Here is a 12,986-nt window from a genome sequence, read left to right as displayed (position 1 = left end):
GTGTTCTTCGCCTATTTACATGATTAAATACGCGAGAATGTTAACGCGCACAGCAAAATAACATCTGCAATATTACTGCTGGAGTTCCACGTCTTAGCTTGCCGCGGAGCTCCGTTCGCGTGGTGCATTTGCATCACAATTTGCGCTCGTTTACTGCTTTATATACTACTTGATGCCACGAATGTGATCTGCCTCGTACAAGTGACGACCTTTCTCAAAAGCAGACACACGAAAATGCGTTTTCCGGTGCGTCAGCCCCTAAAGCCCGCAGTGCCTAATCACTGGAAGCACCGAGCGCCTTCGTCCCGTCGTCTGCTCACCTGCCAGTGCTCCGACAGCTGCCGCTCGCGGCGCTGTTCCCCAGCATATCGCCGGCGCACCGCTGGCGCCTTACAACGGCCGCCCGGTGCCTATAGATGAAACTTCGCATAAAAGGAACGCATTTTTTAGTCCCTTCGAGATCTCTTTAAGCGCAATAAACTGTATCAGGTTTCAGCTGAAAACGAAGGACCCTAAATACAAATACTAAATAGTGAGAGGAAAAGCTGCTTTTCGGCAACATGACGAAGCTCTCTCACATTTTATCTTAAACAGGGATCAGCATTAGGTCAAAAGCCGATAAAGCAATACATAACTTGGCAAAAAACCTACAATGACCACCCATTGACAAATCCGCGAGGTATAATTGCATTGAAAACTGCAACGGAAGCAAAAGTTCTTCATCACGCAATCAATACTTAATACATTGAGTTTGCATGACCCATTTCATGGTACAAATATAACAACAAAACACAGTTTAAAATGGCATGAAGGAACACTGCTGACACAAAGAAGTAGAATGAAGTATAAAATGTGTATAAAAATTTTGGATGATGCGGCATAACCTGTGTTTACTGTAATTAGTTCTGGTCAGATGCACTTCCGAATATTCAAAATGTCTGGTGTTGTCGATATGCGTGTTGGGTTTAAGTTACCCAGAGTACGTAAATATTGTGTATTTCGTTTCCCTTTGTAGCGCATAACATAGCGTAAAATTGTAAAAATGATCCTCGCTAATTTAGCCAGATATCTTAAGTAACAGCAGTGTTGCCAGGTCGGACGAGGCGGCATAGCCCAAAGCTAGAGAAATTCTAGCCCAAATGTAGCCAAACACAAGAAAACAGCAAAAAATTTCGTAGCCAAATAATAGCTATTTTTATTTGCAGTTTTATCTGTGTAAACATTTTCACATTTGACTACGGCAATCCTTTTTCGCGCAACCCGTCGCAACAAAATGTCCGTGCCGCCGTGGTACGTGGTCGACCCTTGACCTCAACAACAGCGACATCATGCTTGCACACAGAACACTTTTTGGTTGGCCCCGGAAGCTCTCAAGTTCCAGAGAATCGCTGCAGAAGGCGAAATCACGGTGCTTTTATTTTGTGACAAATAGTACTGAGTGATTATTTTTAGTTATTTGCAGTAATATTAACTACGAACTCTGCGTTTAGGTGTCGTGAGCGTAAAATAATGTTCAGCATCATCGACCTCTAAATTGACCTCTGCCTAAGGCGTAGAAAAGGTTCAGCTGTCCAGCGGTCTGCGACGGCGACACACCCACGGCTTCTTTTTTTATGAACCAAAACCAGTCTTTCGCGCTATGATATCTTGCGTTATCTGTCTCATCGTCCTATCTTGTTTTCTCGTTTTTTTTTTTCAGTTAGCTTGGCCCGGGTTAGCTGGTACATGCTCTATATTGTGTCCATTTGTATAAACCTGGCCGCCATTTTGGGTCTCTAGCACGCGATAACATGCGTTAAAATAAAGTGACAGACAACAGATACCACTCACTGTCTGAATGGGTGTAAGCGAAGCTTTAAAAACTTACTGCGCAAAACGGCACACCAGTGAAGAAGCGCGCAGTCGTTTTCGGCAACGAGCAACGTCCCGAACGTAACTCGCTCGAAATGGTAAAAGCTGCGATGGCGCACAAAGAGCAAAGGTAAACGACAAATTGATAACAGTGGTAATCCTGTGAAAAGCGGTTACTATGAAAAAGCAAACTATGTTGATGTGCTAATAATAATTGCTGGGGGTCTACGTGCCAAAAGCATGATATGATTGGGAGGCATGATGCAGTGGGGGACTTCGGATTAATTTTGATCACCTGGGGTTGTTTAACGTGGACCTAAATCTAAGTAAACGGGTGTTCCTGCGTTTCTCCTCGATCGAAATGCGGCCGCCGCGGCCGGGAATCAAACCCGCATCCTCGAGCCAGCAGAGCTAAGCTGCTGCTGCAGACCTCACCTGCTAAGCTAACACGGTGGATGATGTTCACGCGATGTGGTGCACTGATGTCATCGTGGCAAACATGTTTCGATATTAGCACAATGAATACCTGCATCTGTGACGTTACGGGCAAACCATCTATAAGTAAAATCACCAGGACCCATCTTTGATCTCGGGGTCTTGCTCCCATTCTTTTTTATACTTTCTCGCATACTTGGCCCACTTCCCCATGGTCTGATTCTCCTCTCCGAGGACGATCCGATATTAAGTCCAACTTATCGAAATAAATCTCGAATGTAAGCGCGAACAAGAATTCATCTCGCAGTAAAAGGAGAGTTGCAGTAAAGCTTAGCATGAGAAACGTGGAGCAGATCGAAAGCTGTGCCCCGTGCGATGCTTCACCCAGAAGCCATGGCCGCGAACACACTGGAGCGTGTCTTCTACCCATGCTTTCCTCCTTTTATGTTGGCGGCACAATTGCCCGACTCTATTTTGTTCCTCTCCCTTTCTGAGCATAGCCATGTTAGTACAGTGTACTGTGAAAAACCCTCTACTCTCCGCGGGGTGCAAGTTTAAGTGCATCAAGATCAAAGCCACCGGCTCGGACAACGGCGTAGAGAGAGGGTGTGGGGCATTTCGCGCACGCACACACGCACAACCGCGCTGCCGACTCAGCTGGCTAAAACATGGCCTTTGAGATTTATTTCTACTCGATCATAGCCATCTCTAGAGCAAGCCAAGTCGCAGATTTTCAGTAGCCCAAATATAGCCACATAGCCAACTGGTCCAAGTCGACGCCAAAAATTTTTTTCTGTAGCCCAATTTGGCTATAAATATAGCCAAACCTGGCAACACTGAGTAAGGGCCGAGATGGATGATAAAGAGCCGCATCAACAAGTACTTTTATCATTTCGTTGTAAAGTATTTTAAGTTTCGAAGTGTGTACTTCGAAACTTCGGAGGGGTGGGTTTTCATATGAAAATACAGGAATAAATCAGGGTCCTTCAATACTTTTCTCCTGGTCATGAAACTCCCGCGTAACGCTATGGGAGAGCTTCATATAGCGCCCGCAGTTGCGGCGCCGCGGTGCTGGCGTCGCTAGAAGGGCGACGGGGAAGGCGGCCGCTGCCGCCGGAAAGCGGAGTGTCGGCGCAGCGTGCTGTTGTGCGTGTTTGTTTTTTGTTTCGGCTGAACGTGTCTCTCCATGTAGTGACATCGACACTTCTTAATTCACCATAGCAGTGATTCCTAACATTTGTTGTGAGCCAGGCTGCCGCTCCGGATACAAGGGTGTCGACGAAAAAGTCTCCCCATTCTGTTTACAAGCCAACCCGGAACTAGGCGACAGGTGAAAGCGAGCAATCCCGCGACAAGAGACTGCCGGCTTCTTGTTTGAATCGAAGTACTTTCGCGTGTGCGAAAAACATTTTGATGCCGGAGACATTGTTCGTGCGGACGTGTGTACAGTGAATGGAAATGTTGTGTCACTGCCACGCGATCGACCCAAACTGGTAGAAGGTAGATTCCGAGGATTTTCCAAGGCGTATCTGTGTACTTGTCTAAGCCCAAAGAACGTTCGCATGCTGGTACCGAAACGGCGCCCACCTGCAAAAAGGTTGCGAGCGGTAGCTTCGAACTGCGCTGAAGCCGAAGTTGCGGCCGTCGCAACTGCAGACGTCACCGATGCAGCCGAAGAAGAAATTCACAGTAAGTCTGGTGCACACCTTTGGAGTATGCTACTTGCTCACTACGCAGGCAAACTGACATCACTCTCATTACGATATTCGTTCTTGGACACTCTTTGCAGATGAAGTACGAACTGTAAATCGCCTTGGCGGTGCTGATGCAGAGTGCATAACTGAGCACGCCGTTTGTTTTGACTCAGAGCTGCAAAGGGTGAAGGACCAACATCGCAATGTGAAGCAACAACTTCATTCGTGTCAGCGGAAGCTCGCAAAAGCGGAGGCGCAGGCAAATGAAAAACGTGGCATGCAGGAAACCATTCAGAAGCTATCGGTTCGCGAGATGCTCATTATAGATCAGTGCGTCATGAAGGCAAACATGAAGTCCACGAATTCAGTGCGGTAAGCCCCCATTCCTGATGTGTGTGTGTGTGTGTGTGTGTGTGTTTGTATAAATCGCGACAGTGTCTGTGTTTTAGAGGTTTACTTGAAGCGCGGTATTTGCAATGAACATGCTTACTTTTTGCTTAATGATCCAAATGAAAAACTGATAGTGCTGACTGAAATGAAGATGGGCCACGCCCAGTCTTAATAATGCAAGATCTCTTTCAGCATGAAGAACCTATTGCTAACCAGGTAAACCATTTAATAACACACACCAAAAGAACTTGCAGAGTAGCTGTGCACTGTATAGAAATGAGATAATGCTTGTCTAACCAGTTGATGCTAATGGGCATACACATCTCGTTTTAAATGCAGTGAAGATCTATTATGCTTTCTGGTGCTTAAAATTTGACACTCATGTCATTCACTGAGTGATAGTGCAAGATATTTGTGTTTCAGATTGATACCCTGGCAGTTCTTTTGGACGATATACTACTGGAGCCGGCTGAGTGCATGCAAGATATCAATCGTCCGGAGTCAACGAAGGACTGCATTTTGGACTGCCTTGGTGGCTAGATTGCAAGAAAGTTTGCTAAAATAAGCTGCAAGGACTGCCTCCAAACACTGAGGAGCACCTCCCGAAAGCCAAGTGCACTGACCGAAATAAAGACTAGGGGATTTTTGGAAGTGCCATCAGATCAGCTGCTTTGCCTTCTGCAAATTGTGGACGAGCACCTAGAAGTGTGCACCGTGGACAATACATATCATCATCATCATCAGCCTATATTTATGTCCACTGCAGGACGAAGGCCTCTGCCCTGCGATCTCCAATTACCCCTGTCTTGCACTTGCGTATTCCAACTTGCGCCTGCGAATTTCCTAACCTCATCATCCCACCTGACTTTCTGCCGTCCTCGACTGCGCTTCCCTTCTCTTGGTATCCATTCTGTAACCCTAATGGTCCACCGGTTATCCATCCTACGCATTACATGGCCTGCCCAGCTCCATTTCTTCCGCTTAATGTCAACTAGAATATCGTCTACCCCCGTTTGTTCTCTGATCCACACCAGCTCTCTTCCTGTCTCTTAACGTTACTCCTAAGATTTTTCGTTCCATTGCTCTTTGTGCGGTCCTTAACTTGTTCTCGAGCTTCTTTGTTAACCTCCAAGTTTCTGCCCCGTATGTTAGCACCGGTAGAATGCAATGATTGTACACTTTTCTTTTCAACGACAGTGGTAAGCTCCCAGTCAGGATTTGGCAATGCCTGCCGTATGCACTCCAACCCAATTTTATTCTTCTGTAAATTTCTTTCTCATGATCAGGGTCCCCTGTGAGTAATTGACCTAGATAAACATATTCCTTTACAGACTCTAGAGGCTGACTGGCGATCCTGAATTCTTGTTCCCTTGCCAGGCTATTGAACATTATCTTTGTCTTCTGCATATTCATCTTCAACCCAATTCTTGCACTTTCTCGATGAAGGTCCTCAATCATTTGTTGTAATTCCTCTCCATTGTTGCTCAATAGGACAATGTCATCTGCAAACCGAAGGTTGCTGAGATATTCGCCATCAATCCTCACTCCTAATCCTTCCCAGTCTAAGAGCTTGAATACTTCTTCTAAGCATGCAGTGAATAGCATTGGGGAGATTGTGTCTCCTTGCCTGACCCCTTTCTTGATAGGTATCTTTCTACTTTTCTTGTGGAGAACCAAGGTAGCTGTGGAATCCTTGTATATATTTGCCAAGATATTCACGTATGCCTCCTCCACTCCTTGATTACGCAATGCCTCTATGACTGCTGATATCTCTACTGAATCCAATGCCTTTTCATAATCTATGAAAGCCATATAGAGAGGTTGATTGTACTCCGCAGATTTCTCGATTACCTGATTGATGGCATGTATATGGTCCATCGTAGAATATCCCTTCCTGAAGCCAGCCTGTTCTCTTGGTTGACTGAAGTCAAGGGTTGTCCTGATTCTATTGGAAATTATCTTGGTGAATATTTTATATTTCATCACTATTTCGAATGGAAGTAGCTTGGCTGTTTTGGCTACTGTACAGATCAGTATAGAATTCTTCTGCTGCTTTTACTATGACATCGAAATTGCTGATGATATTACCATGGGACAATACATATAGCCTGTGCCAATTTCTACATGAACATTGTTGAAGACATCCTGCTGGACGACCGTACTTCCTCGGCCAGTGTTGGCTGCGCAACACATTTTGTACGCACTACGGCTGAAGTTGTGGACTTTTTTTTATTAAGTGCCGTTTGCATTTTTTTACACGCGAAAGGAACAGACTATTTCGTGCTGGTGCTCGTTCATCCTGTCCAGCCACAGGAGTGATGAAAGCAGTGACAAATTATTTTTCCTGGTGTTTTGTCTCATTCCCTCTATCCACCAACTTTTCTGCCAGTCTATCAAACGCAATCTTAATTGCAAGCATATGTGTACTAGTGCTTGCGACACTTTTGCATTCTTGACGCTTGCTAGTAATTACTCCCCTAATAATCGTATACCATGCCTTCCATTCCACCCTTTTACTAAGTAGACACTGTCCTGCAAGGGGTAGCGTGGTTATACCAAGTCAAAATGCTATCCACAAAGACCTGCACAAACTTGTTTTCTGTTAGGGAGAAAAAATAATACAAAAAATTAGGCTCTAATTGGATTAAGAAAACGGAGTATAAAGACAAACAAGAGAAACATGCAAAAAATAATATACTTATTCAGTTTGATCGGTAAATGTAGTCTTGAAAGACCTAATGACGATGGAAGCTCCCAGCTGGTTTAAATCTGGGCTGGTATTTTTATAAAAAGACTCGGGGGGTGTTTTCAGTCGACTAATTGAAACGCCAACCTTGAACTGATGGTCACTGCGACATTAAATGTGAATGGATGAAAAAAAATACACTCGCGCAGGTTTGAACTGATCATGTTTAAATTTGTATGCGTAAATGCAAGAACTTTCGCATAGAAACCCCACATATTGCCTATACCTAGCATGCGCCGTTCACAGCGGCTGCTGCAATTAGTGCCAAGATGACTTTATTCAGACGTACCTGTTCTGCGCGCGACATTCCCATTGGCAGCTTCGTGATGCCTCAGAATAAACAGCCAATTAGCAGGAGAATAAGCGCTGCGGACCGCCAGCACGTAGTAGGGCGCACCATAACTTATTGCGCAAGCAACGTTAATCTGTGGGTCAGCTAGGCTTAGTCATGGCGCACTGTATAATTTAGGCACGATTTTAATCACCTACACAGGAATCAAGAAACGTAGGTATAGGTACGAGCACAAGCGAAATTGCAACACTTGACCTTCACCTTGGGTGAACGATTGCTAACAATCAATGACTTGAAGTAATAAACAACTTGCATGCTATCGTATTTGGTCAAGAGTAAGCACTGCTATGCTCAGTTAGCGGACACAGTGAAATAAAAATGTGGGCGAGGTGTTTTTCATGGCAAACATTCACGCGAACGCGCGACTGCCCTTCCAAGCGCGGCAGATCGGTGCCCTTCTACTCACGGCGGCGCCTCTGGTGGCAGCTTTTGTCCCTATATGAAACTTCAGCAGGAGTTTCATGACCAGAAGAAAGTATTGAAGGACCCTGAATAAATGTTGCGCAAGTAGCTTCCCTAGTGTTGCTTTAGTATTCATTTTCTTGTTTCCTGGCACTAAGGATAACTTTCAAGGTTGGCACCAGACAAAGCCTCGTGAGTTATTCATGGTCACAAACGATCACCCATTGGCTAGCATATATGGGCCATCGCGTCATCACTGACGTTGCAAAGGTATTATGCTACATTGAAGGCTCGATGCTGCATGCATCAGAATAATGTTTGGCTCGCGTGTTTACGGTAGCCTGCAGTGTCTATAGATCGGCAACTGTTCCTTAACACGTTGGAAAAGTGTTTCTGTGCCGTTTTAGGCATGCCTTTGAAACTCACTTTGGGCTTTTCTGCAGAGATGTCCCTCAATTCGCACGGGTCGCTGGCGATGTCAAAAAGGTAGTGCTCTCGAAATGACTTGAAGTTGGAGGTGGAATCGTTTCCGCAGTCGATGGCGGCGTCATTCCTCCAGCTTTGCTGCACCGGAAGTTGACTCACGCGGTAAAACTTTCTAAACGTCCTGCCCACTGCCGAGTTCTCCATCACCTCGTCCAGGTCCATGTTGGTGGGTGTGTCCTGGGCGCTGCGAGTGTTTATGCGTGCATCCAAGGTTCCATTGTAGAGCGAGCCGATGACCAGCTTGTACCTGCCCACCCTCAGTGCAGTGCCGGTTCTGTTGGTCGGGTCGTGGTTGATGAGCAGCTCATGGCGCGGCGATGGGCTGCCTAGTGAGAGAGACTCCCACTGGTCTAGGCCATCGATGACGCCCAGGTCTTTAACGTCGCCGCCTGTCAAGAAAGGCAAGATCAACGACCTTTATTGATTTTTCTTCCTTCATTGATTTGTCATCATCGTCTGGAAGGAGCAGAGAAAACGAGGCAATAAGCACTGCTTTTCTTATGTCCTCCTCTGACCAGCATGTAGCAATTGATAACACATTGAAAACACTTTCCCCGTGTTGCTATAAATTGCTACAAGTATTGCGGCATATTTTGCAACAAGTACTGTTTAAAAAGTTTTTTTTTCCCTATACTATAGCATACCACTACAAACTCCCATCGGAAATCGTATCAGCAGCTACTACGCACATGTTCTTCCTGTGTCACCCATGTACCGAGGACTTCGTTTTTATCGTAAGATTTTCACTATCCAATTCCGACTTAGATAGTAACACACTATTCATTTCATTGCATTTCATTTATTATCACCTTGAAGGCCCGAAGGCATTACACAAGATGGGGGAAAAACAAACTATATATATATATATATATATATATATATATATATATATATACATGGTGCAATAAATGGGTATTGCAGTTTAATCGCAAGACGTGTAAACTAATGCTTGTGTCAAGGCGACGTGACTGTTAATTTATTTACAGCCTATAACGTACTAAGTGCATGACATCATAAAATCACTTAGACACACTATTATCTTCAAAATTAGCGTAGAGCGCTGATATTGATCTTATAACCAGCAACGCTAACCAAACATTAGGATAACTTACACCGTCATTTTAGCAATGTTACCAAAGCACCTGCAGTTCACAAAGAATGCTTGGCATTCTTTGTGCCAAATACGCTGCGTATATTTGGGACCCTTTCCATGCTACTCTCTAAAACAACCTTGAAATAATTCGAACTAGAAGCCACTCACTTTATACTGTCCAATTATCACTATACAGCCACTATAATATATCGTCTTTATACCACCACTGTCACTCCGCAAAATATGCCATTACCAATACCTACGAACCGCACTTATCTCAGCACCTGCGTATGACGCTTCTCGTCTGGTTCATCAATGCAAAGTAGGGTATGCTTTCTGTAGCAGCGACGCCTGTCTTCAATCATTCATTTCGTAAACTTCTACAGACTGAAACCGTCTTCCAGCTGATTTTGCGTTCACAACTAGCTATGCTTGTTTTTGAAAATGTTTGATCCCGCTTTTCAATTCAGGTTCAATGAAAATATTTGTACGTGTTTTAGTAAAAATAACGTGGTTCATTTTGTTTTATATGTTGCTTGTGTTGTTTACTTTTTCTTGTAATGTATTGTATTGTCACGTTGTAGTGAAGGATCAGACCATCACGGGCACAACTGAGAGTCACGGAACTATCCCTTTATTCGGTGAACTTATACCCGTGCCACACGGGCAAAGTAAAGTGCACTTTGAGCGAGTGCACTTCTGCGTGCTGAGTGCCACTTTGACGGTGCGCTGTTACACTAGAAAGAAAAGTGTTTTTTCAAATTGTTGGCCACGACGATTGGGAGTCAGACGGGAAAGCATATACTTGTTAATATAAAAAAAAAGCTGGCAGATCCCACGTCCTGTGGGAATCGATGTTATGTGAAGCAGTGTGCGGGGAGGCTACGAAGTTAACAAAACGACTATGAGAGCACCAAGAAATAAGCGGCTTTTGCATGACCTACGTGACAACAGGTCATGATATCACGTCATGAGTCCTCAGGAGTCCCTAGCACCGCCTAGGAGACCTTAAGGCGAAAGCCTTAGCCATGCTCATGACTATCACTTCAACCATTGACCTTTAGCGTTTTCCTTCACTTAGTACCACATCCGACCCCATTTCAGTGGTTCTTGAGTGTAAATCTTTTTTTGCTGAGTCATTGTCATTTTTGCTGAGTCATGCTCGTAACTATGGCTTCTTGCATCATCCTTTAGTGTTTCCTTCACTTAGTACCCACGTCAGAACACATTGGAGTGGGTTTTGAGTGTTAATCGTTTTTCGCTGAGTCATTGACATTTTTGCTGAGTCATGCTCATGACTATGAGTTCTATCATTATCCTTTCGTGTTTTCTTCACTTAGTAATCACGTCAGAACTCATCCTTCAGTACTCTTACTTGCAGAGTACTGAGTTGGACAGCTGGTGCATAGTTAAGCTCCGTGTTCGATGTGCCAGAGCGCAACGGAAAAAAAAGAACAAAAAGAAAAGAAAATAGTAGCCCTTCCCCTGTCGAGGAAATAGGGGTCAGCGAAGCTTGTGGTGTGTTTCTTCGGTGTCCCTCCGAACGAATTGCACTGACGAGTACCACGTTGTGCTCGAACCACAGTCGGTCATCACACGCTCTTCGCTGACGTTTCACCTGGGCTTCGGAAGCTCTCACGCTAGAATCAGCACGTCGACGACGAGCTGTTTCCTGAGCGCATTCATTCTGGATGGATTTCCATAAAATTGCTTCAAAATTAAATCTGTCCGTTACGTAAGACAATGAATGGCTCATACCCCCTTAAGCAATGGCTCATACCCCGTAAACGTGGCCTCCCCGTTACGACGACAGAAGAGAAGTGAAATTCTGCGCTGGAATGATTAGCGGCAACGCAGTCAGCTGTGGAAGCAGACGACGACGACGAACGCGGGAGCAGTGGCACGAGCGCGTGCTGACTACGAGCACGAACGCAACCCGAGGGGCGCCAACGAGCCAGCTGCGGAAGAAGACGACGACGGTCGAGCCAACGCTGATGATGATAATTTTGTGCATACATGGACGCCACCGAAATCTGCGAGTTATAACAAGCTTCGCTTGAAAAAGGAGACAGAAAGATAACCTAGCTCGAATGCCTTGCACCACAGTACCTCGAGAAATCCTACTTGACCGCTATTTTATACTACGGCTTGCGTACCCTGTACCCATTACCTTACACTTGTGTGATACGACAGTGTCTGCCCCAAAACAAATGCCATTGTTAGGGGACATCTTAAAGGGAAGCTTTATATGGCTAGGCGAAACGAAAATTCGTCTGTCCGTCGCCTCTCCACAGAAAACTATCATCATCAGCCATAGGCGGCAAATTGTCATACTTCCGAAAAGGGGGGTGGGGGGCTGGGGCCCGACCAGCTTTCCGAAAGCTACCCATTCGCAACTCAAATGAACTGCAGGAGGCGCTGCGAAAACTGGCCGCGTCTGGCTACACTGTGCAACATGGCGGCTATACGGAGGTCCCTCCGTCGCCGCAACCGCTATGTCGGATGTACAGTACACTGTAGTTTGATGATTTTCATGCAGTGTGATGCCAGTTTGCGCTGTTTTGTGGAAGGAAAGCGGGTAGCTTACGCCGACCAAGTCATTTTAGCCGATCTGAGGGAACCACAGTGGGTAATGAGGCTGAAATGGTCGCACGGTGTGTGCAAACATCTGGCGTGACAGCGGATCCGCACGAGATTCTGATGAAAATCACCGATGTATTCTTGAACCCATTGGTCGTGGAACCGAAGCACTCGTGCACTGTTAGATTGTCGGAAAAGTACAAGCACGTTTCTGCGCGGATAGGTAGTCCGGCGTTTCAAGCGTGCGAGACAGCGGCCGGCGAAGTTGGATACGTCACGCTGGCCTCGCCAGGATTGCCGAAATCTTACAGCCTGCTCAGTTTGGCACGTTTAACATGGCCCGCAGTAGCGCACCGACTTGCTCGATCAAGCTGTTGCCGCTGTACATGCGGATAAATGCGCAGCCGGCGCGCATGCACTTTCTCATTGTTGTTCGTTCGGCGAAGGCGCAAACTCTGCACGCTCTTTTCAGCCCAGAGAGCAAACGAACCTAAAATCAAGCTTTGCATTTTCTCGCGAGCATGCACTACGAATCTGTGGCGAACCTTTCCCCTCTACTTTTGCGTTCCTGTTATCTATTTTACATTCAAGATTTGCGCAACGTGACTGCTGCTTCGCTTAGCTGTAGTTATTGCAGTGGTTCGCGCATTGTTTCTCTCGTAGAGAACAAAACCATAAATAAGAAACTGAAAGATCTGCTTACTACAATAAAAACACATTTGCACACCATGTACAGGTATGGCTTGTGCTGCGTGGCCTGACCATGACTGATTACTCATCCCCGCTTTCTACGAACATGTCGCTTATGGCTGCTGTGTAAACTAATGAAATAAAACAAATGTTTCTGTGTAAATGAATGTTAACTAAGCTACTGCATTATGAATCTAATTAATTTTCCATGTTATTCTATAATTGACGCATCCTGCACTTTAAGTGGCCAAAACTGTGTTCGCCTCT

The 12,986-nt window shown here is 45.4% G+C and overlaps 1 protein-coding gene across 1 annotated transcript in view; it reads right to left on the bottom strand.

Moving 5' to 3' along the window:
• Positions 1–12,986, bottom strand: part of LOC119432438 (arylsulfatase B-like) — a 31,044-nt gene that overhangs the window by 3,688 nt on the left and 14,370 nt on the right. Inside the window, exon 3 of the mRNA XM_049658510.1 lies at positions 8,297–8,745. Coding sequence (XP_049514467.1) covers positions 8,297–8,745 — 449 coding nt within the window. The remainder of the gene's footprint in view (positions 1–8,296; positions 8,746–12,986) is intronic.

Source organism: Dermacentor silvarum, chromosome 11, assembly GCF_013339745.2.
Source record: "Dermacentor silvarum isolate Dsil-2018 chromosome 11, BIME_Dsil_1.4, whole genome shotgun sequence".
NCBI lineage: Eukaryota > Metazoa > Arthropoda > Arachnida > Ixodida > Ixodidae > Dermacentor > Dermacentor silvarum.
The sequence above is the reverse complement of the archived record's forward strand: the minus strand, read 5'-3'. Positions and strand labels throughout refer to the sequence as shown.